Source organism: Lepisosteus oculatus, chromosome 20, assembly GCF_040954835.1.
Source record: "Lepisosteus oculatus isolate fLepOcu1 chromosome 20, fLepOcu1.hap2, whole genome shotgun sequence".
Taxonomy (NCBI): Eukaryota; Metazoa; Chordata; class Actinopteri; order Semionotiformes; family Lepisosteidae; genus Lepisosteus; species Lepisosteus oculatus.
This window is the reverse complement of record NC_090715.1, coordinates 1362799-1390330: the sequence shown is the minus strand read 5'-3', so window position 1 is coordinate 1390330 and position 27532 is coordinate 1362799. Positions and strand designations below refer to the sequence as shown.

The 27532-nt window shown below is 53.1% G+C and overlaps 3 protein-coding genes across 5 annotated transcripts; 1 reads left to right on the top strand and 2 right to left on the bottom strand.

Moving 5' to 3' along the window:
• Positions 1 to 416: 416 nt before the first annotated feature.
• On the bottom strand, positions 417 to 18541 carry aars1 (alanyl-tRNA synthetase 1). Of its 3 annotated transcripts, none has more exons than XM_069181352.1 (21): positions 18529 to 18541; positions 11458 to 11615; positions 11064 to 11252; positions 10368 to 10513; positions 9043 to 9234; positions 8216 to 8360; positions 7357 to 7502; positions 6472 to 6580; positions 6237 to 6387; positions 6029 to 6153; positions 5792 to 5936; positions 5481 to 5659; positions 5059 to 5172; positions 4752 to 4958; positions 4012 to 4196; positions 3542 to 3650; positions 3075 to 3188; positions 2408 to 2527; positions 2198 to 2284; positions 1820 to 1933; positions 417 to 1385 (listed from the first exon to the last, which is right to left on the bottom strand). In XM_069181352.1, exons 2-21 carry the CDS (start codon positions 11599 to 11601, stop codon positions 1200 to 1202), a joined length of 2907 nt encoding a protein of 968 aa, XP_069037453.1. In that variant the 5' UTR covers positions 11602 to 11615; positions 18529 to 18541; the 3' UTR covers positions 417 to 1199. The 3 variants fall into 3 exon arrangements, with proteins under 3 accessions (XP_069037453.1, XP_069037452.1, XP_069037454.1); XM_069181351.1 differs by lacking the exon at positions 18529 to 18541 and adding an exon at positions 12900 to 12988; XM_069181353.1 differs by lacking the exon at positions 18529 to 18541 and adding an exon at positions 11865 to 11983.
• Positions 14324 to 15351, top strand: exosc6 (exosome component 6). Its single transcript, XM_006641494.3, has one exon. It carries the CDS (start codon positions 14366 to 14368, stop codon positions 15191 to 15193), a length of 828 nt encoding a protein of 275 aa, XP_006641557.2. The 5' UTR covers positions 14324 to 14365; the 3' UTR covers positions 15194 to 15351.
• Positions 15991 to 26415, bottom strand: LOC102689352 (protein-glutamine gamma-glutamyltransferase 2-like). Its single transcript, XM_069181354.1, has 13 exons — positions 26241 to 26415; positions 25525 to 25701; positions 24211 to 24441; positions 23772 to 23890; positions 22644 to 22772; positions 21975 to 22152; positions 21192 to 21330; positions 20864 to 20967; positions 19747 to 19989; positions 18735 to 19001; positions 18134 to 18294; positions 17266 to 17402; positions 15991 to 16411 (listed from the first exon to the last, which is right to left on the bottom strand). Exons 1-13 carry the CDS (start codon positions 26254 to 26256, stop codon positions 16258 to 16260), a joined length of 2055 nt encoding a protein of 684 aa, XP_069037455.1. The 5' UTR covers positions 26257 to 26415; the 3' UTR covers positions 15991 to 16257.
• Between the last annotated feature and the right edge of the window lie 1117 nt (positions 26416 to 27532).

Here is a 27532-nt window from a genome sequence, read left to right as displayed (position 1 = left end):
ACTCTTCCAGGGCAAGCTGTCGAGACTACTGGGCGCATCTCCACCCAGGAACACGTGCCGTAACAAACACGGCCACGTCCACTCCTTGCTCCCTAAATCCATCCCCAACCCCCCCACAGCCTGCGATCTAGAAGCAAAAGGCCGAATCAGAACTCCCCCTTCAGATCTCAAATGAAACTGTTCCCAGTGTTGCCTGTTGAGGGCGTTCACCCATTGAAATACAACCCAGGTGGCCAGGGGTAGCTGGCGAGGGGAGGCGTGTCAGTCAAGAAGCAGGGCTTGTTAACACGGGGTAACAGCACCCCTTCCAGGACTACTTCCACAGTGGAGCACGGAGCCCGGCTTCTCCAGGGGGCGCAGAACACACGGCCCAGGAAGAGCGGGTTCTGGGACAGACAAGGGACAGTGCAAAGAGCTGCATTTCACCCACAGCTTTATTGACAGGACGTGAGTTTCTTCCACAAGGACAGGCTGCAGTCGTTAAGGTTTATTAGTAATGCTTGTTGTAGACATTCTCAATGACAATGATCCGATAACAGCACATGATCTTTGCAGGAGACCTAACATGAGAAAAATCTGTGGCTCATTCCCCAAGACAGACTACTGTACAGCTTCTACCAAGTGGCTATTTTAACAGAGGGTGGTGGGGGAGGAGAGTTTGCACAAAAGCTCTACGCGACCTGGCCTGAGGCGTGCAACACTGCCACCGTCAGGCCTAGTGGAGCAACTGCATTCAAGTTACACACGACTCCTGCTGCACAAACCCTAGGCTACAGCACAGGATAGCGAGAGAAGGGCGCCCCTGCTGGCTCGGCTCGGAAACGCGGTCAGCTCCATCGGCAGCTGGAGCACCCAGTGGGGTGGGGAGCGGGGAGCCCCACCCCATTCCGGGTCTCCCAACGCACGCTCACCCCCGGCCCAGCTCGAGAAAGAACGACCCGGACACTGCGAGGGCGTGCGACGAGGGCTCAGCTGTCCGGGTCGGACCGAACCGAGGAGTTCCGCCAGAACAGGGGTGCCCATCAGTCCCGCCAGGCCTCTGCCCCCACCGTGCTCCGGCACTGAGCCGCTTCCCTTTATCATCCCATGGAAAGGGCCTGTCTGGAATGTGTCGGTCTGTTCGCGGCGTCACCAGTGACAGAGCAGTGGGGCTACATCACCCCCCCCTTCCCCTCCCCCTCCCCCCCACCACAAGCACGTCAGTTCTTCAAGTCGCCCAGCTTGAGGCGGGCGAAGTCGTCTGCCAGCCGCAGCGCCTCCTGCAGGCAGTGAGTATTCCTGCCTGTAGCCTGGGCTGACATATCCTTGCCACCGCCCTTGCCGTCCAGCAGGGGGCAGACCTCCTGCACCCACTCGCTGGCCTTCAGACCCTGGTTAGCCGCCTCCTGAGGGGGAGAGAGGTGAAAGGCAGGTTATCAGCGGAGCAGACCGGCCCACTGGCACACCTAATGGCATCGTCTACTAGCATCCAGTATCAGCACTGCCAAGACGACACACAGGAAGGGCCCCGGGAGGTATCAAGATATCGGACACCACAATCCATTCCACTGTGTAGACACACGGAACTGTGAAGGACAACAAACTGGACTTTCTACCACTAAACCGGACTCCAGCACACTGTTCTTCAGCTCTGCTCTGCCCGGTAAGTAATTTAAAATAACAAGTAATGATTAAACCTGGGACAAAGTTTAAACTGGTCAAGTGGATAATTAGATCATTTAGCAAATTAAGAGAGCAAGAGGGCTCCGCTCCGTGGGAATATCACAGGGCTCCAGTCATGCAGATGAGCAGCAGATGCAAGAAAGAGACTCCGCTGTACCTGCGGCACCTGGCACAGGCAGATGATTTTGCCCGCCTCGTTGTCAACTGTGAAGAGCATGGCAGCCGTCTGGGGGGAGTGCGTCTTCAGCAGCTTCAGAGACTCGTTCAGCGCCTGGGAGGGGCGATGTATTAAATGGCTGCGTACACATTTATCTCACTGTAATTACATTGCTGAGTTTTTCTGATCTATTGTTTTGCAAAACATCTTTCTGACTGTGTGTTTCACACATTAGCATTTCTCTGCTGTGAAGTCACACAGCCAGGAAGGTACTATAGCTGCACATGTTCAGTGCTGGGTACCACAGTAGCAGGGTCGCTATAGACTGCAGGGGAGCAGAGGCACTGTGGGATAGTGGAAGACAGCAGAGACAAGTACCTTGGCAGAGGCTCCACTCTCCATCTCCATGACCAGGAGAGGCTGGTTGGGTTTGCTTTCGATCAGCTGCTTTGTTTTCTCCAGGACCTGAGAGACAGCAGATCAGAGTCAAAATCAAAACGCACACTTGCTGTTACTCTCATCCTGTATTACATGCTACATTACAGCCCCTCGGGGACCAGAGTGGGGAAGTCTTATCCGTCATCTCACCCTTTTCTGCACGTCTGCCTTGCTGGCTCTGTCCAAATCGTCCATGATCTTCTTCAGCCCCTTCAGCTCCTCCCGCATCTCGTCCTTCCGCCACTGCGAGATCGCAGCCACTCCCAGAGCCTGCAATCGTACAGACCGACAGACACAGTCAGGCCTCTGGTCTGAAAGGCCCAGAGCCTGCAATCGTACAGACCGACAGACACAGTCGGGCCTCTGGTCTGAAAGGCCCAGAGCCTGCAATCGTACAGACCGACAGACACAGTCTGGCCTCTGGTCTGAAAGGCCCAGAGCCTGCAATCGTACAGACCGACAGACACAGTCGGGCCTCTGGTCTGAAAGGCCCAGAAAGAACTGTACAATTGTACAGACACTCACTCAGTATCCTGTATCGTACTCAGAGGTCTCCTGGAGAAAGACACTGCCACATTTTATTTCAGTCAAATCTGTTCCTGCAATTATCTTGATTACATACAGGTCATATGAAAAAGAAATACCTCCATATGGCCATACCTCCTTCAGAGCAACCTTGCTGGTAGATTTTAAAAGAGCGATTTGAGAGTAAGCCTGGGACCTGGGAGGTCATTAGAGAGATCAGACGTTAACAGCAAACTAAGGCTCAGCACACACAGCAGGGAGCCCAAGCCCCTGTCTTACTGTGGTGTCTCACCTCCGTCAGGTCAGCAATCTCCTTCTGCACGTCCTTGCTGGGAGCAGTCTGCACCTTCACCTTCTCGCCCAGGGCTCGGAGAGACTGGCCGAGAGCCTCAGCCTTCCTCTGGGCCTGACACAGGGAGTGCAGGCAACTGGTTAGTACAGACACACATGGCGCACAGAGTGCATTTCTACAGCCTTGCTGAAATCCTAAAAATATACGCTCGGTTAGGTTTCATCTGTAAGCACTGCTCTATTTTCTCCCCAAATTTCATTTTCAAATTAAAAGTTGCTTGCACTTCTCCCAGTGTCGCGTCAGCATTATCACAGGTGCGTCCTCGGTCAGCACCAGGTGAGCAGCTAACCTGCTGCAGGTGCACGAGACACAGATCACAACCATCCACCCCTGCTGAAACGTAGAAAGGAGAAATAAACTTGACCTGCAACCTTTCGCCCCCCCGTCTGAAACCCACGCCCTCTTACCTTCTGCGCCTCAGGGCCGGTCACCGTGACAATGCGGCGGATGCCTTTGGCGATGGCCTCCTCCGACACGATGATGAAGGGCCCAGCGTGGCTCGAGTTCTGCAGGTGCCTGAATCGGAGGGCAAAGGTCAGGGATTGCTTCACACTGACATGAGGACAGAGCGGCCTCACCTGTGCTCACAGTCAAAAGTACACGTAGACCACATCTACAGTGTGGGTCAGCTGTTTTTTTTTTAAAAGGAAGGCAGGGGTGCCCCCCTAAACACTGGCTGTGCTCTGTGATCTCAGGTTTGAGCCTCATGGGGCGACCATGAAGGGCATTTCCCAAGCCAATTGCGGCCGTGGGCAGGAAGGTGTTGGTTCACCGGGAGCGCTCTCGGCCCTGTGGCCCGTCAGCCTCGCAGTGCTAGTCTGAGTTAAAACAGAAAGGAATTGGGACAGGAAAGGGCCTGTGTCTCCCGGAGACTCACGTTCCGCCGCAGAACTCGATGGAAGTGAGGGAGCCGGCCGCCCCACTCGGGTCCGCCAGGAGGTCCGGGACAGGGATGCCGATGGACACGACTCGGACCGGGTCAGGGTAGGTCTCGTCAAACACTGCACGCAAACCCTGGATCGCCTTCGCTGAGGCCAGGGGCGCCTCCATGGCATATACCAGCTGGAGAGAGAGACAGGGGTGAGGAGGAGAGAGAAGAGGAGGAGAGAGACAGGGGGGTGAAAGAGAGGAGAGAGAGGAGAGAGACAGAGGTGAGGAGGAGAGAGAGAGAGACAGTCAGGGGTGGGGAGATACAGGGGGATCGAGAGAGAGAGAGAGAGAGAGAGAGAGAGACAGTCAGGGGTGGGGAGATACAGGGGGATCGAGAGAGAGAGAGAGAGAGAGAGAGAGAGAGAGAGAGAGAGAGACAGTCAGGGGTGGGGAGATACAGGGGGATCGAGAGAGAGAGAGAGAGAGAGAGAGAGAGAGAGAGAGAGTCAGGGGTGGGGAGATACAGGGGGATCGAGAGAGAGAGAGAGAGAGAGAGAGAGACAGTCAGGGGTGGGGAGATACAGGGGGATCGAGAGAGAGAGAGAGAGAGAGAGAGAGAGAGAGAGAGAGAGAGAGAACAGGGGAGAGTTAGAAACGTACACAGCCAGTGGTAAAAGAAGAAAGGCACCGAATGAAGCAGGCAAGTTCTGATGATGGTCAAACAGCCGGGGCCCTCTGCAGCCTCACCTTGGCATCCTGGATCACGCCGTTGGCTATGTCCTCCGTGCGGTGGACCTCCTGCGTGGTCATGGCGCCCTTGGCGGTGAAGTCGAAGCGCAGGCGGTCGGGCGCCACCAGCGAGCCGCGCTGGTCAGCCTCGCCCAGCACCGAGCGCAGAGCGAAGTTCAGGATGTGCGTGGCGGTGTGGTTGCTCATGATGGTCCTCCGCCGAGCCTGGGCAGAGATCCCCCACCTTTAGCCCCGGTTCGTTTGCTTTAGCCCGCAAAGGAAAGGCGGCGGGGCGCGCCGGGCCGGCGGCGGCGGCGTGACGTACCTCGTCCACGTGCAGCGCCACGTGGTCGCCCACCCGCAGCGCGCCGTACACCGTGCCCACGTGCAGCACGAAGCCGCCTCGCACCTGCACGTTCTTCACCGAGAACTCTGTCTTCTGCGCCCGGAGAGAGAGGAGCAACAAGAACATCCCAGTGAGGGCCTGAGCTCTGAATAACACTAGCGGATTTCAAGTAGGGGGCCATGTCAGCGTGCTGCAAACGACCAGGTAAAGGTTTATTCTACGCTGAAAAGAAGAGACACAACATTTCGGCTCTGGAGCGTTCTTTCAGGTGCGGCACACGGAATAAACCTTTACTAGTTCCTTAAAAATATTATATATAACATGGCAACGAGACGCCTAGGTTGCCAGTTAACACTGCAGCTCGACCTGTCTGCCCCCTGGTGGACAGTGGGGGTCCTTACGTCCTCGGCGGAGTCGTCCTCTCTGACCATGTAGCCCTCGTCGAAGGTCTGCCCGCCCTGCTCCGCGTAGAAGTTGGTGCGGTCCAGCAGCACGCCGCACTCCTGCCCGGTTGACACCTCCTCCATGAACTGCTTGTCCCTGCGCAGCGCCAAGACTGTGCCCACAGCCGGCTCAAAGACTGGGGAGGGGGGGAGGAAGACGGAACGGCAACATCAGAACTACTAATTACGGGCTCGAGACGATGAAAGTAACACCGACAGGCAGGGTGGGAGAGAGCACTGGAGCAGGCGGGCAGGGGCTGGGCACGTACCGTAGCTCCCCGAGCTGTCAGAGGTGTAGCAGTATTTGAGGGAGTCGTCTGTCGTGGGGACCCCTTTGTTCCTCAGTTCCTCGATGGCATAGATGTCCAGCATGATGTGGTCCTCGTCGCCCGCGCCCTTCCCCTGGGACTTCAGCTGCAGCGGGACGAAACGGAGACGAGGGCGGCGTGAGCGCACAGCCGGGCAGGAGAGAGCGGCCACTCCTCCCAGCAACCCCTGCTGCTCACCTGGGCCGCCTTCTTCTCCTCCTCGAAGCCCTCCAGGTCCACGCCCATGCCCCTCTCCTCAGCGATGAGGGCCGTCAGGTCCAGTGGGAAGCCGTAGGTGTCGTACAGCAGCCAGGCAGTGTCCCCTGCGGGCACAGCGGGTATGATGGTCGCGCGAGACCCCAGGCAGTACCCAGAGCAGCCCTGCGTGAGCACGTCGGATCCTCACCTGGGATGGTCTTGCTGTCCCCTAGGCTCTGGATCTTGCGGTCCAGGATGCGCCGCCCCCTGCTGAGGGTCTTGAGAAACTGCGCCTCTTCCTCGTTGATGATGTCCTTCACCGCGTCGGGGTCCTTCTTGAGCTCGGGAAACGCGTCGCCCTGCAGGGACAGAGGAAGGGAGGTTAGAGAGGAGGAGAAGAGGGCACAAAAAAAGCCGAAGGAGGGGAAGAAACAGGAACGCACCAGAGACGTCACCACCACGTCCACCAGCGAGGCAAAGAATCCACGCGGGGCGCCAAGCTTCTCGTGGGAGTAGCGCACAGCTCGGCGCAGGATCCTCCTCAGCACGTACCTGCACATGGGCACACACAGAGAGACTTACAGCACCGCTGCAAACGCCACACTGACACACTCTGACCAGCTCACCAGAGAGAACACAGGACAGGACCGATCCCGAGAAATACAGCACCGTCCAGTCACAGACGCACCGTCCACAACTTAAGGACGATCCGTTCTGGTCATTTTGATGCACTGGTGAAAATACACCATTCTGCTGCTCACAGGCTTTTATCTTGTGGCACATCTACCACCACAGCTGTGCAGCCAGGAACAGGAACCAGAGTCTTGAATCACAGCACAGGGTGTGAAAAAGGAAGGTCAACTCCCATTCAAAAAGACACTCGAAAAAGAACCAACATCCAGCTTATATGGGGGGTAGGAATTTGGGTAGCAAGTAAAGCCATATTCAAGTACAGTCAAATTTGACTCTATAACCCTTATAGAAAAACCCTAATAACCTCTTATGGTAATTCAAGATAAGAAATATAGGTATAAAAACAGCAAATACAAATGAAATAACAGCAGGCTCACTCGCTAGCTCTCGTGGGCGTGCTTGATGAATTATTCGGGGAATAAAGCCTTGTTTCAATATTTGTTATTTCCCGGGACTAAACACGGAAAACTGTCTCCGCGCAAGTGGCGAGTTTCTCCTCTCTTCCAGCGGGGAATTAACCTTCCCTTGCTCCTCTGCAGCCAGCGCGGACTGGCGCGGCTCAGAAAGACGGCTCTCTCGGCGGAGACGCGCGGCGGCGGCATGCTGGGAGCCGGAGCTCGGCGCTCGGCGCTCACCCGCGGCCCGTGTTGTCGGGGCGGCCTCCGTCGGACAGGGCGATGGTGATGGTGCGGGCGTGGTCCGCCAGCACGCGGTACGCCATGTCGATGCCGTCCGCGTCCTCGGCACCGACCTTGCCGGAGTACGGTCTGGCACCCGTGCCCTGCAGGAGAGGGGCAGGGGCCGTTACAGGCAGGCACTCAGGCGCCGCAGCGCCAACAAGGGTGAAATTGTACTGATCGGCACCTCGAAATGCATGAATGGACATCCTGTCTCAGGGGTAGTCCAGGCTTGTGCCCTGTGCCCGCTGGGATAGGTGCCAGCTCAACACGACCCTCTAAATAAATGTTATTGAAAATGGATGGATGATTTCCGAGGATATTCGACTGCAGGACAAGCTACCCTTCAGGTCTGCCAGCTACACAAGGGAAATCAACAGATTGGAGAGCTACTGTTGCAAGACTCAGAGCTCAGTCTGGCGTCACTAATGGATCTGCTTTGACAATATGCACTGTGGCAGGTCGGTCTGCTAACAACATTGTACAACTTTAAAGTGCCAGTTCTAAGACCTATATTGGATGTGCTATTCTGTCTTTACTTGGGGGGTCCTTATGGAGAGTGTCCCCAAGAGTATGAAAAACTGAGAGCCCCTCACTAAAGCCTTTTTTGGTTGATTGTCTACTACCTGGAAAATCCATCTTAACAATATCCCACACACAGAGGAGCTTGTTCTGAGGAGACTGATCTGCACAGGGATCTGCTCAGCGTAGACACAGCACCCTGTCAAGCGAGCGCATCAAGGGTGGTCCATGAATACAGACCGACCCCCTTACAGACCCCTCCACAGCCCACCGCCGCCCCCTCGCCCAGCCTTGCCTTCTGGATGGCTTCAAAGTAGGGCACGAAGAGGTCGGTGTCGTAGTTGGACATCTTGCTCTGCAGGACGGAGACCAGGCGCTCCAGCCCCATGCCGGTATCGATGCTCTTCTTGGGCAGAGGCTTGAGCACCGTCTCCGACTCCCTGTGGGGAAACGCGACACGCGCCAAGGTCAGGGGTCATCCGGACCACCACACACCACCCCCACGCCCACTCTGGAGTCCAGAGCTCCGCAGCCCTGCCCAGTCTCCAAAACCATAGGCAGTGGAAAAAAACAGTAAACTGCTTCCAATGACCAGCTGAGGTATTCGACCAACTCTGGGTCTGGAAGGTGCCACACCTGCAGCTAACTGGATCAACGAAGTAATAAGGATTTACAGGGCGGGATTAGAAGCAGAGACCTGGTGGCCCTCAGAACCAGGCTGGTAGCTGCCATCAGTAGACACTGCTGTCCACCATTCACGCTCACCAGCACAGGATTTCAAAATCGCCCTTAAACTGAAACTGAAACTAAAATTCAGCATCTTGCCGTGGCGAAAATGAAAGTCTCTGCGTAATGCCCATGTGATGTCACTGAGTGGCACGTACTGGTCTTTCATTGTAAGACCAGCGCGGAAACCAGGCTTTCGAACAAATAGCTGACAAACGAGCGACAGTTCAGCTGTTTGCACGGTCTGATGGCTGGCCGGGACTGTGAGCTCTCAATTTCAGGGTAGCTCTGCCTCGACGTGTGCCGGCTGGTGCACACGGAGTCACACGGTCATCCCGATCGCCCTGCCCCCCCCACTCCCACACTGCAATGCGTCACGTCACCGGCCCCTCCTACCGGTTGAACTGGATGAAGACGAGGTTCCAGATCTCCAGCACGTTGGGGTCGTCCATGTTGACGAGGTGGGCGGCGTCGCGACCCCCAATGCGGTCGTAATGGATCTCGCTGCAGGGCCCGCAGGGGCCCGTGTCCCCCATCTCCCAGAAATTGTCCTTCATGCTTCCGGGCAGGATGCGGCTCTCCTCCATACTGGCGTGCGGGAGAAGGGAGGGGTGGCAGAGTGAAAGATGAGGGAAATAAAAACAGCGGGAAAGAACTCACCACACGAGTGCAAACCGCCTGCTGCACAAATTACAGATGAGTGACAGGACACAGGACGTGCTCACACCTGATGCTATTCCACATGTTCACAACCTAACAGCTACTGAAAGAAATCCCTCCACTACACAGCATTAACAAGAACAAAACACAGGCGAAAGGCTGAATCGCTCTTGCTCTGAAGGCCTCCATGCAGAAACAGCGGCCACTGCCACATTTAACAATTCAGACCTCTCCCCAGAAGAGCAAGAACCACCCGCCCAACAGGAAGGTGAAAAGAGCTGAAATGTCCAGCAGTGCCACACTCGTTCGCTAAAAACTAAAATACAGTTTCACATGAGAAACAGTCAGGGACATTTGCAATTTCCAGGGACGAGTCTGGAACTGTTAAACTGTCAGGGCTACCGGTTCAGATTTCAGTCAGAAAGGTTTGGAATATCGAAGAGCTTGCCAGTTTGCAAGTAGGTCAAACTGACCATTCCAGATCCAGTACACTCTGCTGTGTCTGGACAGCAGAGCTGAGACACCAGTCCATAAGACTCTGTAGACTCCTGCTACGTTAGACCATTATTTAATTCTGAGATGGGGGGGAGGGGGGATTTCTCTAGTTTTCACAGGAGTCCAGAAACTCAGTGTTTTGGTTTTTTTACACACATCTGAAAAGCTGCGCTGACAGAGAGGTGAGCTTTTGTCTTCAAGGAGAAATGTGATAAAGGGGAGCAAAATCCATCTACAAATTGTTTAAGTGCAGAATTTCACAAACAAAAAGACCTGAAAAAACACAGAGACAACAGGGAAAATCTTAAAAGACAAAGTTCCTCCTGTTCAACATCTTGATAAATGAGATTTTTGAAACTCTAGTAACTTATTATCACCAGATATGGTATAATTCATCTAGAATGCCCTGGATTGAGGTGCTATATTAGAAAAAAACTGACTGATCGCATTGACCGATACTGAATATGACGGACGCTGCTCCCTTTCTGGGCTGCCATCCCAGAAAGCTCACTTGGCAGAGCAGGAGGGTGGAAGAGGAGAGAGGGAGGCGTCGAGGAGACACTCACCCCAGGTCCAGCCAGATCTGCCTGCACTCCAGGTCCGGCTCCAGGCCCGCCTCCTCGTGCCCTCCGAAGTAAGTGACGTACAGACGTTCGATGGGGATCCCGAACTCCTTCGTCAGCAGCTCCAGGGCCATCTGGCACGCCAGGTGCTACAGCAGACAGACACAATCAGACTCATTCGGACAGCAGGGGGCCCTCCCAGCAGATCCTCTGCTGACAAACAGCTGTTTTTATTTTAAAAAAATAAAATTGGAAGGTGATTCAGTAAGAATCCCCCAAGACAAAGGGTTAAAGAAATAATGAATAAAAAAGAAGCCAGGAATGCCAAGGGAGGTGCAGTGGTTAGTGTTGTTGCCTGGCTGTGCTGGGGCCCTGGGCTCAGTTCTGGACCTGTACGTTCTCTCTGTGTTTGTGTGGGTTTCCTCCCACAGTCCAAAGACATGCTGGTGGGTTAACTGGTTTCTGGGAAACTGCCCCCGACGTGAGTGTGTGTGTCTGTGTGTGCCCTGCAATGGACTGGCGTCTAGTCCAGGGTGTGTTCTGCCTCGCACCCACTGACTGCTGGGAAAGACTCCAGTTTCCCATCGACCCTGAGCTGGATAAAGCTGCTAGAAAATGGATGGATGGAATAAACTAGAAACATTAGCAAAGCTGCAGCTTGGGGGTTCCAGACTGGGGCTCCCGGGGTGCGCCCCTCACCTTGAAGTAGTCCCCGAAGGACCAGGAGCCCAGCATCTCGAAGAAGGTGTGGTGGTAGACGTCCTTGCCCACGTCGTCCAGGTCGTTGTGCTTGCCGCCGGCGCGGATGCACTTCTGCGTGTTGGCAGCGCGGCGCAGCTTGGCCATGGGGTGGGCGGGGTCGATGGTGTTCAGGAAGATGGGCTTGAACTGCGCGGGGAGAGAGCGAGAGGGAGACTGAGGACAGGCCGCCGAGAGAGGGGACCAGAGCCAGAACGCGGGGGAGGAAGAACGAGAGTCCGCTCGTGCCAGAGAGGGACGCAGGCATGCCCCCTTCTCCAGTTGTGGGCGCCCTTGCAGAGCGAGGGGTTCCCAGACCCGGACGTGGGTGCTCAGTGACCGGGGGGACACCTGCCTGGTTCATGCCGGCGTTGGCGAAGAGCAGCGTGGGGTCATCCAGCGGGATGGTGGAGGAGGAGTGCACATACTGGTGCTCGTGCCTCTGGAAGAAGGCGATGAACCTCTCCCGGATCTGCGCGGCCGTCAGCGACGAGTCCATCGTGGAAGCAGCTTCTGGAAGGGCGGGACAGAGAGGGGCGCGCGGGGTCAGAGAGGGCGGCAGGCCTGCGCCCCCGGGGCATTCCCCAACCTGTCGGAACCTGTTCCCAGCAACAGCCCACCTGGGAACAGCTGGGCTGCAGCAAATCTCCCCAGACACAATAAAGACTAAACTGCCAAAGAATGACGTCACAGTCGAGCTCTTCGTCTGGATGCACACAAGCAGGGAGAAACGAGCGCTGCCTTCTTGCAAATAACTTATACCTGCTTCTCTCCTCAATGAACTTCAAGAGCACACGATAGTGCACGTTAACAGCGCAGCCTCGCTCCCTCTGAACTGCTCAAGCACTCACACCCCAGGTGACCCTGGCCTCCCTTACACCTTGCTCTCACGCACTTCAGTGACGAGCCGGCGAGCAACAGGCCTGCAGGCGGCACCTCGTCCACGCCTGTGCGGGCAGCTCTGCAGACACCCCCCCGCGAGGACTCGGCGGGGCTTTTAAAACACGCCGCGCTGTCACGTGATGCGACAGGGCACTGCATGGTTTTTACCCGCGGGGGGGTGTCCACGTTTCGCGAGTGTAGGCTTTGCAGAAAGTGTCCAAATCGTCACACCTCACCGCTGGAATCGATTCGATCGCGTCTTCAACCCGCCCGCCTCTACCCTGAGCTTCACCTCTGCAGCTTCCGAACAGCAAGACTGCGCTGAACCCCGCAAGGACTTGACTCTCGGCTCTTTATTCCTGTAGTGCATGCGCTACTTCTGAGAGCAAATATATGTACAATCACAGTAGTTACTTACGATAACACTGCCTTTTTTTTTTGTGGAGACGTGATAAGGAATAATGACGTCTGCACTTTTATTTGCTGAAACATATGACTGAATGATCATGTTTTCGTGGTGCCACAAAAACACCGCCGCTTCTGACAGCAGGCTTACGACGCAATCGAGCGTCGGACATTAATATCACGGTCACAAACACAAATTATATTGTATGCATCTTCTACCTGCACAGAACGATCCACCAGTTACGGAACAAAATGTCTCACATTCGCTCGTACTGTAACATCAGAAATAATCCATCAGAAACCTTTATGTGGGTTCAGACAAAAGAAATCAGATTTATAGAAGCTACGTTAGAGTCACCTGACCAAAATAACCCTCAACAACCAGGCAGAGCTCGTAATAGCTTATCATAATGATACATAATCAATAAAACCACACATATTAGGAACGAACACATAAAATCTAGCCTTTAATTCTCAAAAAAGAAGCACAATACAGTAGACATAACTCACATGTAGTCTGAAACCCTCCAATCTCCACACGCTCAGCAGACCACTGCCTCGCACCGGCAAAACCACACGCCTTACCCCTTTGCCCCGCCTTTCCCTGGTGGCCATTGGTTCGCTGCAGCAGGAAGTTAACTGTTTCTCGGTGCGGATTGGCTGCACGGGATGTCAGTCTTACGCAGAGGCACAAACCGGTTATTTTCGGCCGCGCGGAGACGCCGAGTGCGGCTGATGCAATTTATCCGTAAGTCGGCTCGTGTGGAAGAGCTGCAGCGCATAGCGCGTACTGCAGATCTGTCATTAACCCGGTGTGGCGCCCACGTACTCGGACTTTCAGGGCTTTATACAGCTGAAACACGAGTTTTTAAAAAGGCAGTGTTAATAACCTTCCATTCTAATGTTATGCATGTTCGTTGCATGCACATAGGTCTTGAAACAACAATAGTTTTAAGAAAATAACGCTCAGTATACAGTCTGTTTTTGCTTGTAGTCCTTAACACGCAGGGACACAACATGCAGAAAAAAATAGGGTGGGTACTGATCACGCTCCAAAGAGCTGGACAGCAATACTGCTGGCTTGTCGTGATCTCATCAGATCTCACAACCTCATCAGAGCTGGGCATGGCCAGTACTGGGGTGGGAGCCCTCTGAAGGAAACAGGTTGCTGCTGTAACAGGTGTTGGTACTCCAGCAGGAGGCGATCTTTCACCTGGCTCAAAGTATGCAAACCGATGCCCCAGTATGGTGACTGGCAGCACGGTGCTGTAGGACCCTCACATATGACCTTACACTAAGGCTTGGTCATGAAGGATCCCACAATAGGCCTCATAAGAGGGTGTCATCTTGGTGTCCTGTCTAATTTAATTTAGATCAGGGGCATCTCCAATCTGGCCTACCTACTGGTTAAGCAGTGGTCTTATTAGGGTACAGTGGTACAGTAGTTAGCTTTGCTATAGTGTAGTGCTTGGAGTCTGGGTTCCATTCCTGGGTGTGCTTCCTGTGTGGGTTTCCTCCCACAGTCCAAACACAAACTGGCAGCTTGGAAAGTTGGCCCTGGTGCGAGTGTGTCCTGCCTTGTATCCCTTGCTTGCCGGGATTAAAAAATACTTACATATATTAGAATAAAAAACTAAATCTTGTAAATGCCGTCTCTACATTTTATCATCTGTTGCCCTTTCTCGGGAAGTAACGTTGTGACGTCATACGAAAACGTTTTGCTCGTCAAAATTACTAACGGCCATGATCTCGAAAAGTCAGTATTTACAACAGAAACTCATACATCTAGAATAACTTAATATACTGCATGCCGTATCGGCGCGGAAAGGCAATTATATCCGGCGCACATCCCTCTCCTCCAAAACCTTCGTTCGGAGGTCTTTCCGTATCCCATGAACCTCTGCCCGCAGTGTACAGGAAGTGTAATCTACAAAAGACTATTGCGCACTGTTGTCTATGGTATTTCCACACCAGCCATGCCGGTGGATACCAAGCGAGTGAGGGGTCCAGATGAGTCTCAGTCTCCGTTACTTTTCGTCCTCCCGAGCACCAGGAAGCCTGAATGTCCGCAGGAAGGCAGGGAGGACGGGAGGCAGCGGAGCCAGGCCGACGTGCGGCCCGTATTTGCGCGATGCGGACTGATCAGCCAGGCAAAGGGGTCTGCCTACATCGAGGCGGGGAACACGAAGCTGATCTGCTCGGTGTACGGACCACGGGAGACCGACAGGAAGGACGAGGTGGACATGAAGTCCGGCAGGCTGGTGTGTGACTTTCGCTTCGCCCCGTTTTCGTGCCCGAAGAGGGGCTCCTGGATCCAGGGCAGCGAAGAGAAGGATCTGTCTCTGGGGATGCTGGAGAGCCTGCTGCCCGCAGCCTGTCTGCACAAGTACCCCCGCTCGCAGATCGAGGTCAACGTGGTGGCGCTGGAGCACGACGGCTCGGTTCTGGCCCACGCCGTCACCTGCGCCTCCCTGGCGCTGGCGGACGCCGGGATCGAGATGTACGACCTGGTCCTGGGCTGCGCGCTGAGGCAGGACGGGCCCTCCTTCCTCATCGACCCCACTTTCGCGGAGGAGAGCGGCGCCCAGTCCGCCGGGTCTGGAGAGAACCAGGGCAGGGTGACTGTGGCTCTGCTGCCCAGCCTCCACCAGGTGTCGGGGCTGCAGTCGGACGGGGAGATGGCGGAGGACACGCTGGTGGGGGCTGTGAAAGCCTGCATCGAGGGGTGCCAGCGCCTGTACCCCGTTATCCAGCAGGCCTTGGCGAGGGCTGTGCGGAGGAAAGCGCCTCCGACAGCCGTCTGAGGGCGAACTTGCTGGAGCTGCCGGACAGCGAGTGAACTTGAAGACGCGCTTCTTTCTGTCGGCGAAGCGTTTCTCAGAGACGAGATATTTATTTTTGTCATATACATCACGGACGATTTGTGCCGTCTGATTTTTCTATTAAACGTTCCTGTGAGTCAGTTCGTTTGCTTTTCCTTTTTCTTTTCCCGTGCGACAAACGCAAAACTGTATTTTGCAAAAACACTGAACACGTAGAAAGTGAGGATCCCTCGAGATCCAGTGACACCGACATCAGGGAATTATTCCCGACTCTGTTTTGTATGGATGTGTGTGTGTGTGGGAGTTGATCCTCCTGAATTGTCCAAAACTATTTTCATTCATAAAAACTTGATCGTTTATTCAGATACTTGTTTTCCTTTCAAATGGACACCTGACACACTTGAATGAAGCTCTTGAGTAAATCAGAAGTCTGTCTATCAAGAGACAGTTTTGTGTGTGTGCAGTGTGACTGGTTACAGACCCTGATCAACACTAATCTTGGACTCATGAAGGCTATTTTCTGTCAATGAGTCTACAAACTTGTTCACCATGGTCTTTGAAAGCAGAACTCCATGTTCAGTATTTCCTTTTAGATTTCTGAAAATGTTTTGCCAGTGTATACTTACAGGTGTGATTCAGAAATATTTTAGTTACCTCTTGAGTATATCTGCTCCAATAGCAGTAGTTAAAAGTACCCTCTTGAGACTATAACTAGATTCCAGTGATCAATTTGTTCTAAGGTAGAAGAGGATGGAATATATACCCAAAGAAAGTTGTAGTCAAATATAATATTTTAATGGCTTTTAGTATAAATGATAAAGTTTATAATTCACTGTATAAACAATTGTCACCTACAGTGATCAGAAGCATTAAAAAGTTATTTTTTACACACCAAAGAAAAGCTTTCAGAGACTTTTTAGAGACCACATTGAGATGCAAACAATTAATCTGCTCGATTCTATTCGCTGCGGCAGTTTTATGGTTTTATAGTGTACAGCTGTTAATATCCTCAGGCAAAAAAAGAAGAGTCTTGCAGCCTGTGTCTCTCACTGGGCTTTGGGCCGCACTATGACCTTGGCGAGACCTTTGACATCTTTCAGCTTGTCGGTGTCGAAGTCCACCAGGAGCGTCCGGAGTCCGGGCTTGGAGGGCTTGAAGGAAACCTGCACGGTGAGCGTCTGGCCCGGTCCGATCTCCTCGCTGGAAGACAGAGCCAGGGAGTCTGTCAGGACAGGCGAAGAACTCACCCCAGCGCACTCTGTGTAGGGCTAAATGTTTTAACAAGGGTAGGTAGGTGAGGTCCCCTTTTCAGGCTATAAAGGCCCATGGGGGAATAGGGGTACAAGGGCCACCATTTTTCTCAATCATCCAACACTGGAGGTCATTAGCAAAAGAAAAAATTAAAAATGTAATCAGCATCACACTCCAGCTGGCCTAATACCCCCGGTACTCATTTGGCTGAGTGGACCTGGGAGCCGTCTGGAAGGAATTAAAGCAAGCTCCATCGCTTGCCCCTACCTGGGGTTGAACCCGGGACCTTCCAGTCAGGAGCTAGACGCCCTTGCTGTCTGAGCTCCCACAGCTCCTTTAACAAGGGTAAGCTTATCATTTTTTGCTCATTCATGTGTCCTGAACACTATTAGCAAAAGAAAACACTATGCATGTATTAAGGTGGTTGCCGGTTCAAATCCCGCGGCCGGCAGGGGAATCCTACTCCGTTGTGCCCCTGAGCAAGGCCCTTAACCCCCACTGCTCCAAGGGCGCTGTACAATGGCTGACCCTGCGCTCTGACCCCAAGCTTCTCTCCCTATCTGTGTGTCTGTGTCTCCATGGAGAAAAGCTGGGGTATGCGAAAAGAAGAATTCCTAATGCAAGAAATTGTATAGGGCTAATAAAGAAACATTATCATTATTATTACATTATCATTAGGTGTGAGAACTGAAATTTAACTACCAAACACGCAACCATGTTCTCTTCATTCTTGCTTCAGATTTCTCAATGGCCACACAGAGCTGTCTCGCGGGCCAGAGTCCAGAACTGGCGCACAGACTCACAGGGCCTCGAGCTGCTGCTCCCCCGTCAGCCCGGCGCCCTCCGCGGTGAACACCCCGCCTCTCAGGGTGACAGGGAGGGGGTTGACGAAGGTGATCTGGGCCTTCAGCGGCTGGGACACCACCGCCTCCCCGATGACCTGGGCACAGAAGCACAGAGAGGCTGCTACAGCACCGCCGGGGCAGCTGACGGGCCAAACCCCAGCTGCGAAGGCAAGGAAAGCCACAGGAGAGCAGGGCGTCACTCTTCCTGCCTACTGCTGATCTACATGGCTGATCTGAAATGACCTTCCTTTGTGCCCATTCATACAGCTGGGCGTTTCGCCGGCGCAGCCTGAGTGCAAGAACTTTGTTCAGGAGCTGAACCCGGAGCCTTCCAGGTCTAGAGCCCTGGCCTCTCGTGTCTCCAGAGGAGAAGATGAGAGGTGCCCCAGGGGTAACAAGCACACGGTTGTGTGTACAAATACACTTGTCACTGTTATTCCCCCTCGTGACTCTTAATCTGGAAACTTAGTTCTGTTTTGCCTAATGTCAGGCATACTGTCTGATGTATTCTTTGCACAATCCTGTAAAGTAAATTGCACTATGCACATTATGTACCCTGTACCCTGTCAGAAATGTCTATGTCTACATTGTCTGTAGCATTGTCTTGTCAGTGTCGTGTCTGTATTCGCACCGTAGGAGAACGATACCTCTCTCCTCTGTATACTTGTATATGGCTGGATTGACAAATAAACTTGAACCTAATTGTTCAGGCCGGGCGTCTGCAGTGCTGCACGGTCTCAGGGGATGTAGTCCGCAGCAGACTGCGCGCTCGGCTCAGCGGAGAAAAAGCCAGCCGGCAGGGATGCTGTCCCAGAGGAGGCGTTACCTTGACGACGAGCCGGGGCACGCTGAGCGGGATGTTGATCTCGTGCAGGGTGACGTCAGGGCGGCCGTGGGGCTCCACCAGCGCGGTGACTCTGATCAGGTGGTGCTCAGAGAGACGCTCCCCGTACTGTTCATACCGCACTCTCAGCACCTCCCTGTGAGCTGACACACACACCTCAGCGTAAGCACCGGTGTCAGAATGCTCTTCCCTTAAAGCCTTAAGCTCTGTCTGCTGCTCCTCTGCCCTTGGTCGTATTTGTACATCTCAGCAGGGTGCTCTGTTCATACTTCCAACCTATTTCTCCGCAGGACCAGAATACAACCTAACCTAACTAAATTAGTAGGTTCTGTAGCAGAATTCTGCAAGGGAGTGAACAGGAAGAAAATCAGAAAAACATGCAGTCTGAAAGAGGAGTAGAAAAGTCTTGGGCTCACTGCTATCCCATCACTGATCTGATTCAATTCTCAGTGTTCTGCTCTTGCTATACAGTATTTCTACTCGGTAGCAGCAGAAGCAATTAGACGTGTGAAGTAGCACAGCCTGCTGCAGAGAGCCCAGCCAGCGCACAGTGCCAGACCAGGCCCGGCTGCCCGCGACTTACCGGCACCCGCGGGGAGGGCGAGGCTGGTGGTCTTCCTGTGGCACTCCCCCAGGCGGATGCCGTTGTAGGTGACGGCCCGAGCGATGACGGTGAGCTGGCCGCGCTCGTCCTCGCCGCCCCGGTTCCGCACGTGCACGTAGACGTCGAAGTCGCTGCCGTGCACCGCCTGGGCCTGCTTGATGCCCAGCTCCAGCTGCCCGGCCCCGGAGCCCCGCAGAGCCAGCTTCCTCCCGGCCTTCGCGTACACCTGCCTCTCCATTGCAGAGCCTGGGGGCGCAGAGAGGTCAGGGGTTAATGCTGGGGGGGGCCCAGTGTAGCAGTGGCAATAGAGGAAGTTCCTCTTAGGGGGAAGGGGGAAAGAGAAGAGAGAGAGAAAGAAAGAGAGAGAGTGTGAGAGAAAGAAAGAAAGAAATCAGAAGAAGTCAACTAGCCAGAGAAACCTGGAAGACTGCCTGAGCCACAGCTACACCTGCCCAGGGATAAAAAGAAATACTGTTCCAGTTTGTGTCATAGCAGGACAGCCTTGTCTGCCCTCTATAATTACACTTTTCAAATTAGAAGACCTTCTTCAGTCCTTTGCGAAGACAGTGTCTTTTAACATGACCACAGCAAGAGAAGTAAGGACATTTCACAAAGGAGGAGGGAATCTTTGAGGCTTGTAAGGGGACTGAGGTACTGCCATTAAGGACCCAGGATTCACGGCCCCTTCCAGGATAGTCTCAGTATAACTAAGTGTTTAGTTTGCTGCAAAGCACGAACTGTTTTGGAGGAAAAAGACTCCTACTGCCTTACTTGTTTCATGGTTGATTTGAATATTGGATAATACTGTTTTTCTTTGTAATATAATCTGTTTTGGTTTCTGAATTCCTCTTGCCGAAATTTATAAACTTAAAGAGATAAACCAGTTAAACCAGTTTATGCCAAAATCCTTATCAGCTGTAAGCCGACTTGGGCAGCTACAGCAGGTCAGGACAGAAAGAGGGAGTGGGGGTGAGCACCAGGAGGATGGTACCCTCGGGGTATTTGTAGTGGTGGGTGAGGTCCTCCCTCTGCTCCCCGTAGATGCTCTTGGTGCTGATGTTCCTGCCCACGGAGTGGCACTGCAGGGCTGCCCGGGAGCGCCCGCCGTCCGCCCGCACCACCCAGCACGCCAGGTCCGCGTTCACCTCCGAGAAGACGAAGGGCGCGTCGTACTTCACGTCCACGTCGCCCTCCTTGACCGCTCGGACCGGGCAGGGGCCGCAGCAGAAAACGCCTGTGGGGCGGGGCAGTTTCAGAGCCGGGGCAAGGGCCAGGGGTAGGGCTTTCACTGGGCCAATCCAGCCCCAGCGTCCGCTTGCTCTGATTGATTGAGAAAGTCTGTAATCTAGCAGAGATTGCATGGCTTGTTAGCGTGTGTACTCATTGTAAGATGTCTATTGTGGAATAAAGTTTATTTTGATAGAAAAACTCCAGGGGGGTGATGGAGAATGGGATTTTCTGGAGACATTTTTAAGTATGTCAAAATGTTACTGTACATTTATATTTGTTGTAAGAACTGGGTGCCATTCCTTGTTGCAGTAAAGTTTATTTTCTTAAAAAAACACCTGAGGGGGTATGAGAGCTCAGTGAGGCTGAGCCAGCTCTAGTGGGGTCCCAGGCTCTAGTGGTGGTCCCCACCCACCCCCTTACCTCACAATTCAGTGTCTCCATGTGCACCAAAATCTTCAAGATGTGAAACTGCTTCTGGGTCACGCCCCATCAATGTGTTTCATTTTCAAGGTTTTTAACGCCAACACCAGACACCTAGTGTTTCCATTCAGCCCAGAGCTTTTCATTTTGCAATGAGTCTAGATTTCCAAGCTGCAGTGCAGAAAACAGAAAGAGCTGGTTCCGTTTGTGAGAAGTGTCTTTCAAAGCATAAAATACATAGCTTAATCCTGTAGAATAATTACTCTTGGTCTAGAGAATTAGGGCAGGCAAAGAGTTTACAGGTTTTACTGCTCCTGCAAGCTAATGCAGAACAGGGGAACTGCACAGCAGAACTATCCCAGCAGGGACTTGTGTGATCTGCGGAGCAGAGTCGGGAACCCCTGTAGTTGGGCTCAGGCACGGTGTGTGTTTGTGGGAGTCGGAGGGGGGGCTGTTACCGTCGCTCCGCTCCTGGGGGGTGGGATCCAGGACCTGCCAGCCCCAGTAATCCCTGGGCAGGTCAGGCCGTGCCATCCAGGACTCCACCCAGCAGTGGTAATTCCTGCACAGAGGAACACCGACGTGAGAGTCTGTCTTCCCGGCCTCACCGGGGGGCCCCTGCCTGGCCTGTTACTGCAGGAGCAGGAGCGCGACTTCCAGTCAAAATGACGATAAGCGCTCTTATGGCCTGGTAGGTGGCACGAAGGTTCAGAAGCGAAGAGGCTTTAACTGACTGCAAGGCACACCCCACTGTGAAGGAGTGTCTCACGGGCGCAGGCAGCCTACCAGATCATGTCCTTCCCGGCCGCGGGGAGACTCTCCAGCTGCTCGTTGTAGCACTGATCCACAGTCAGGTTCCCGTCGGTGTCGTGGGCGGAGGAGTAGTTGGTCACACAGCGAGTGGGGATCCCCAGACAGCGCAGCACTGCGGGGGGGATACCCACAACGGGAGGCAGGCCGGTCAGTGTGGGCTCCCGCCCTCCTGCCCTGTCTCAGTATCCTGCCTGTGCTGCACAGCTTCATGCACGTACACTCCTCCCCCTGCTTTACCAGGATTCGTGCGTTTGTGCCTTGACTCTGAAGGACACTGGGGAGCCCCTGCTGTTGGGGAGGTGGACATTCCCGGTCCTGGAGAGCTGCAGTCTAATAGGGTTTACAGGCACCTTATAATCCTCAATTGCTTAAGACCTAGCAACAGTGGCAGTAAAAAACAATTAAGTGGACAACTGATTCAAATGTAGTCGAACTGTGAATCGACACAGCGCCCCCTCCAGGACCGGGAGTGAATATCAGTGAGGTAGCAGGACTGAAAAGAGCAGCTGTGTGTCACACGTTCTGTGCTACAGCCCCTGTGAGCGTGTTCTGGGAGTTTAGGAGTGGATCTTGCTGAATAATTCAGTAATTTTCTGTTGCCACATGATGAAACTCCTCAATCAGTAATGCTTTTGAAATCATGCAGTCTACCCCCTTGCACGAGCACCTAAATAATAACACTGACAGTGAAAGTTGTCAGCGCACCTCCTCTGCCTGTTAGTTTGCTGGACGTTTCGCCCTGTGTCTTCTCCTCACCTGTGCAGGCCACCCCAGAGAAGACCCAGCACTGTCCGTACTGGACTCTCTGTGCCCCACCGCGGCTCCAGCGCCGCAGGATCGCCACGCTGCCCGTCCAGCGTGTGGGCGCCACCCCGTCTGAGTAATCTCCATCCCAGCGCCCCGACACCACGCCCCGGTCATCGTTGGCGTTGACCTGCGCTCACACAAATGCAGCCAGACACCACACTCAGAGGGTTAGGGCACCCCCAAAAGCTCCCCCCCAGACATACACTGGAAAAGCAGATAGCCTGGTGTCAAGCAACAATGGATGAACTGAAAGAGTGACAAATGGAGAAATTAGGTACTGTCTTCTGCCCTGTAACTGCTGTTCATGCAGAATATTTGTTTTCATGATTTATTGGATCGGTCGACCATGGTGTCTGGTGGAAATACATGTACTGTATTAAAAAACGGGTTTGGCAAATGAGCATTTCAGCAAAGAAAAAACATGCTCAGGAACTATTTTGTAGTTCTGTAGTGTTCTATATGTACCTGATGCATGCAGACTTATTCATTTTCAAAGCTCCCAGCAGAGGTCGCTACAGTCTACCTTCACGGCAAGACCTCACCCTGCTCACTGCTGTGTGGCAGGAGGAAGGCAGTGATCTCTAGGATGAGCAAACCCTGAGAAGCGCTCCACTCTACCATAGCCGTGACGGTCCTGCTGACGTAGACAGGGTCGCTCCTGCTCAGAGCGTCGGCCCGGGGGTTCCTCAGCGCCGCCGGGGAGTTGTCCAGGATTTGGAAGCAGATGTCCACCACGTCCCTCTCAAACTGAAACAAAAACGAGAAGGAGAGTCAGACGGAACTGCAGTTCTGCAAAGTCATGTTGCTCCCTGCCTTCCCAAATCTGTGTTAGTTATCTGCAGGAATTGCGCTGCTATACCAGCGATAGTCTTGTTTTTTTTTTTATGAGCTTGTCTAGGGGAGATCACTGCAGGTCCTGAGTGACTGCTGGAAGAGTTTTATTAGATGCCTCTGGGTTTCCTGAAGAGCACCTGGTTGGCCACCAGGATTTCTAGCTCCTATAACACTGCAGCCTCCTTCTCACTAATACAGTCTAACACAGAGCTGTGTCCTTCCTCTGCCTGAGGCCTGCTGTCGATTTCTTCCTTACTGAACACTTGAGTGAAATACTCACACAGCACTTCAGCCATTTCCCTTTCTTTGTCTGGACGTTTCTAATTATTATCCTGGATACTACAGTATATTTTTCGGTAGCTGTGCCAGAAATGTTTATTTTTGCCTCCACTGCAATATTCTTTTCTCTCTTCATTTTTTTTTCTTGTGCTTGTAATTTGTTGGGCAAGAGCAACAGATGTGATTTAAGAGTACAAAGGCCGAGCAAATCTTCTCACTGAGAGTCCTGCAGTGCGCTGAGACAATCTCTCGTTTCTTCTGCTAAGCATCTCGCACGTCCCCGCCAGAAATGCCTCAGAGGTTGTAGAGTCGGCTCAAGTTGCTCTAAGTGTGCTGTCAGAGTTCACGCAGGCTGCATATTCCCAGTCACACTGGGACACACTGGGAAGAGTATAATAATCCTGAAGTATTTCATCCCTTGAGCACCTGCATACCCAGCTTCTAAATGTACACTGTTGTGCCAAAAATGTTTGTATTAATCTTTTTTACTGAGTCATGGGACAAGAGATATTAAATCCCTCTGCCAGAACCAGTGTTTGCTCTACAGTCTCTACTAACTGCAATACACATCTGCTCCTTTTTAAATAGAAACCAGGATTAAAAAGGATTTCTAGACTAAAACAGTTGACGTACCTGTCCAAAATCCCAAGGCAGGGTGTTGATCTGGTCCCAGGAGCCTTGGAACAGCAGCCCACTCTCATTCATAATATACTCCTGTAACTGCTCCTCACCTGACAGGTGTACTGCATCATCTGTCAGCATACAGACACGCCACAGCAAAACACATCCACAGCACAGCACACACATAACAACACACAGTTACACCACAGCCACACAGAGCAACACACAGACACCACACAGACACACCACAGCAACATTCAGCATCACACATCCACAGTGCACAAATAGACACACCACAGCACACACACAGGAACACACAGGCGGAACACATATACCAACAAAAAACAGAAAACAATCATGTTAGAAATAGCTCCCAAAATATTACCCTAAGGCAAATTAATGTATGTAAATGTATTTCCATAAATATGTATTTCCACTTGTCCATGCTGACCTTTGCACCATGGGTTGAAGAGCAGGAAGAAGCTGCCAGCTGGGATCTGCTGGAGGATGAGTCCGTCAGAGTCGAGCACCACAATGTTCATCCTGTAGTACCCCACTGGGGCGTCCGGGGGGCTGTGCACAGTGAGCAGGAGCTCACCCTGTGCAGGCTGCACACTGAACCACCACTGTCCTGCTGGGCCGCGGGAGTCAGACACCTTGATCACAGTATCGCTGTCTCTACCTGGAGCCATGCACACAGAAGAGTGAGAGCAGGATCTTATACACCTCATCAACACTCCCGCAGAGTCCTATGGGGACTGAAGTACAAGAGAACAGATTAGAATCAATTAGAATAGCATAGTGCGCCAGAACGCTCCCCACACACCAGCTCTCAGTGGGGAGGAGAGCAGAGTAATGAAGCCAATTCATAGATATGGATTATTAGGAGGTCATGATTGGTAAAGGCCAGGGAGAAATTTGTCCAGGACACTTGGGTTACACCCCTACTCTTTCTGAGAAAATCACTGGGATTTTTAATGACCACAGAGAGTCAGGAACTCGGTTTTACGTCTCATCCAAAGGACAGCGCCTTTTTACAGTATAGTGTCCCCGTCACTATACTGGGGCATTAGAACCCACACAGACCGTATACTCTCCCTGCTCTAACTGTTAACACTTCAAGAATATTGACATTGAGGGTCACTTGCCTACAATATGATCAAAAAGCTGAAGACCACAATCCAAGAGCACAAGAGTCCTCTCCTTGAAACTTTGCAGCACTGTCAGGCACTGAAGCAGGCTGAGTACACAGCATGGCGGTGGAGGTCTGCCTGCTCTGTGTCACATCGTCAGCTGCTTGTGTGCAGCAGCGGTGTCTGATGACAGACGGCATCCTATAACAGGCCCTGCGGCTGGCTGGCCCCTGTACCATTTGCAGACTAGCGTGTGTATAAATCATAATAAACCTTATATCATATAGCGCCTTGAAAAGTTGCAGCACAAAGCGCTTTACAGTAGGTATCAAAAACAAATGATAAAATAAGGATTCTGCGATCCAAGTAGTTAGAGATGTAGCACATGATCATTACGAAATGCAGCTGACAACAATTAAGCAAATGCCTTTCTGAATGGATTTAAATGCACTCAGGGAAGATGATTGTGAGATTTTCTTGGGGATACAATCGCAGAGCTTTGGGGCGCAGCAGGAGAAGGCCTTGTCACCCAGCTTGGAGGCACCTAGAAGCCGCAGGACGTGGACGGTGCAGGGTGTTGGTGCTGGGGAGGCTCGGACGAGGGAGAAACGCAGTCGCAGGCCGGCGCTCACCCAGGTGCAGGACGATGGCGAGCCGGCGGGCCGGGGGCTGTGGGGGCGGCCCGGCGCTGTGGGCCGTGAGGGAGAAGGGCTGCCCGCGGCGCAGGATCAGCCGCTCGGTGTCCATCTCCTGGCTGCGGTGCTGCTGGTTGTTGGTCCAGCACTGCAGGTCCACTGCCTCCAGCAGCCCTGCGCAGCGACACAGCACAAGAGCATGGGACTGAACCGACTGGCCGCCATCGCCAGGGGCCTCCTGACCCTTGTGCGTAAAGGAGCGTTTTCAATAAGCCTTGTAGTCCATCTCATGATACTACTAACCTTGTACTACATCTCATTTAGGATCCCATCTGAACTAGAGATTTTTACCTCTGCAACGACTGTGCTGCACAAGTACACAAGGACACTGGTAACTCCGTTTGGTCAGTACTTACTGCTATTATTACTCAGCAACATCAGCCTTCACAGGCTTCTAGGAAGCACCTTTTCAGCCCCATTTAATAGTTACTGATTGCTCTCACCTAGAGCCTGGTGCCAAGTATTTTTTAAAGGCTCAAAGGTTCCTATTCAGGATCAGCTCAGGAGCTGCTCAGGGAAAACTGGCAGCACCAGCCTGCCTTCAGGAAGCTTAAACAATCACACTGAATTCCAGTTCAGAAAACCCTTTCAACTCTGCTCTTAACCAATGAGCAACAAGACAATGGTATTCCGTGCTCTTTGAAATCCCTTACCAGTACGCTCTGCCATCTCTCTCCTCTTCAGCGCTGCCTGTCTCGCAGGTTTCTCCGCAGCCCGAGTGCGGGGGCTTCAGGTGCTGTATTTATACTGCGGCTCCAGGAGGGGCTGGCCGGGCCGGGCCGCCCCCTCTGCCAACACTGAGCACGAGCCCGAGGCCGGCGTGCAGAGGGAGAGCCCAGCCACCTCACACTGAGCAATTCAGCAGCCCCCTCGCCGGCTTGACTGAGTCAATATTTTCTTTCACGGTCGGGCCTTAAAAAAAAGGGGGGCACTCCCCCCTATTTACTGTGTCTTCTCTTGTACTCTCCTTCCCGGCAGCAGCTGGCTTACGGTCTGGAGCAACCACCCCCCTCGCTCTGCACAGCACAGGGGCAGCCCAGGTCAGCGCCCATGCTGTGAGGGAGCATCACTTTCCCACTGACGATGTCAGAACATGCGTCGCTCCCTTCAGGGAATTCGGAGTAGTTCACAGCCCTATTCCCAGACCTTCGTCTCAGAGGGCAACAGGGTCACTCCAGCCCTCCTCTGGCCAGGCAGGGTGGTACCTGGGCAGCACGGGAAGGAGTGGGTCACACGGACACCCCCACTCCACAGCTGGGGTTATGGGAAGACGGAGAGCAGGATTTGTGACGCCCTGCCTCTCTGCAAGCGAGCGCCTTACTCAGGTTTTAACACCCCTGTGATGGAATAGCACCATTCCCAGGCCAGGAAGTCATGGTGTCCAGAATCCACACAGTGATACACTCACTGGTAAGACTTAAACACCTCTGTATTCACACCAGTATCTACTCTCACATGCATGGTAAGTATAAAGATGATTTTTCCAGGTCTACATGTTACGATCCCTGCCTCCCGGCAACGGAGGAGGCAGAAGTAGGCGTAGCCCCTATCCATCAGTTCACCTATCAGTTTTCCCATTCACCACCACACCCCCGTCTCTTCCTACTTAAACACCTGTCCTTCCCTACCTCGTTGCTCAGTATTGGGTTTCCCTTTCGAGCTTCCACTGTGTTCGTCTTGGCTTTCGGTTTGCGATTTTTCCCTTTGGACTTCGGCTTTTCGGATCTCGGCTTGGATCGGTTACTTTCGCTCTGTTTTGGATTTCTGGCTTCCCCTGGACTCTCGGCTCGTTCCTACGATTACGGTTTGCTTTCGGATTACGACTTGGTTTTGTTCGCTCCCGCAAGTGGGTTCACTCACTGGTTCGGTCCCTATTACCGAACCCATAACACTACAGCTACGTATTCTTGTTATTCTTCATGCTGGGGGCTGTGGGAGTGTAGGA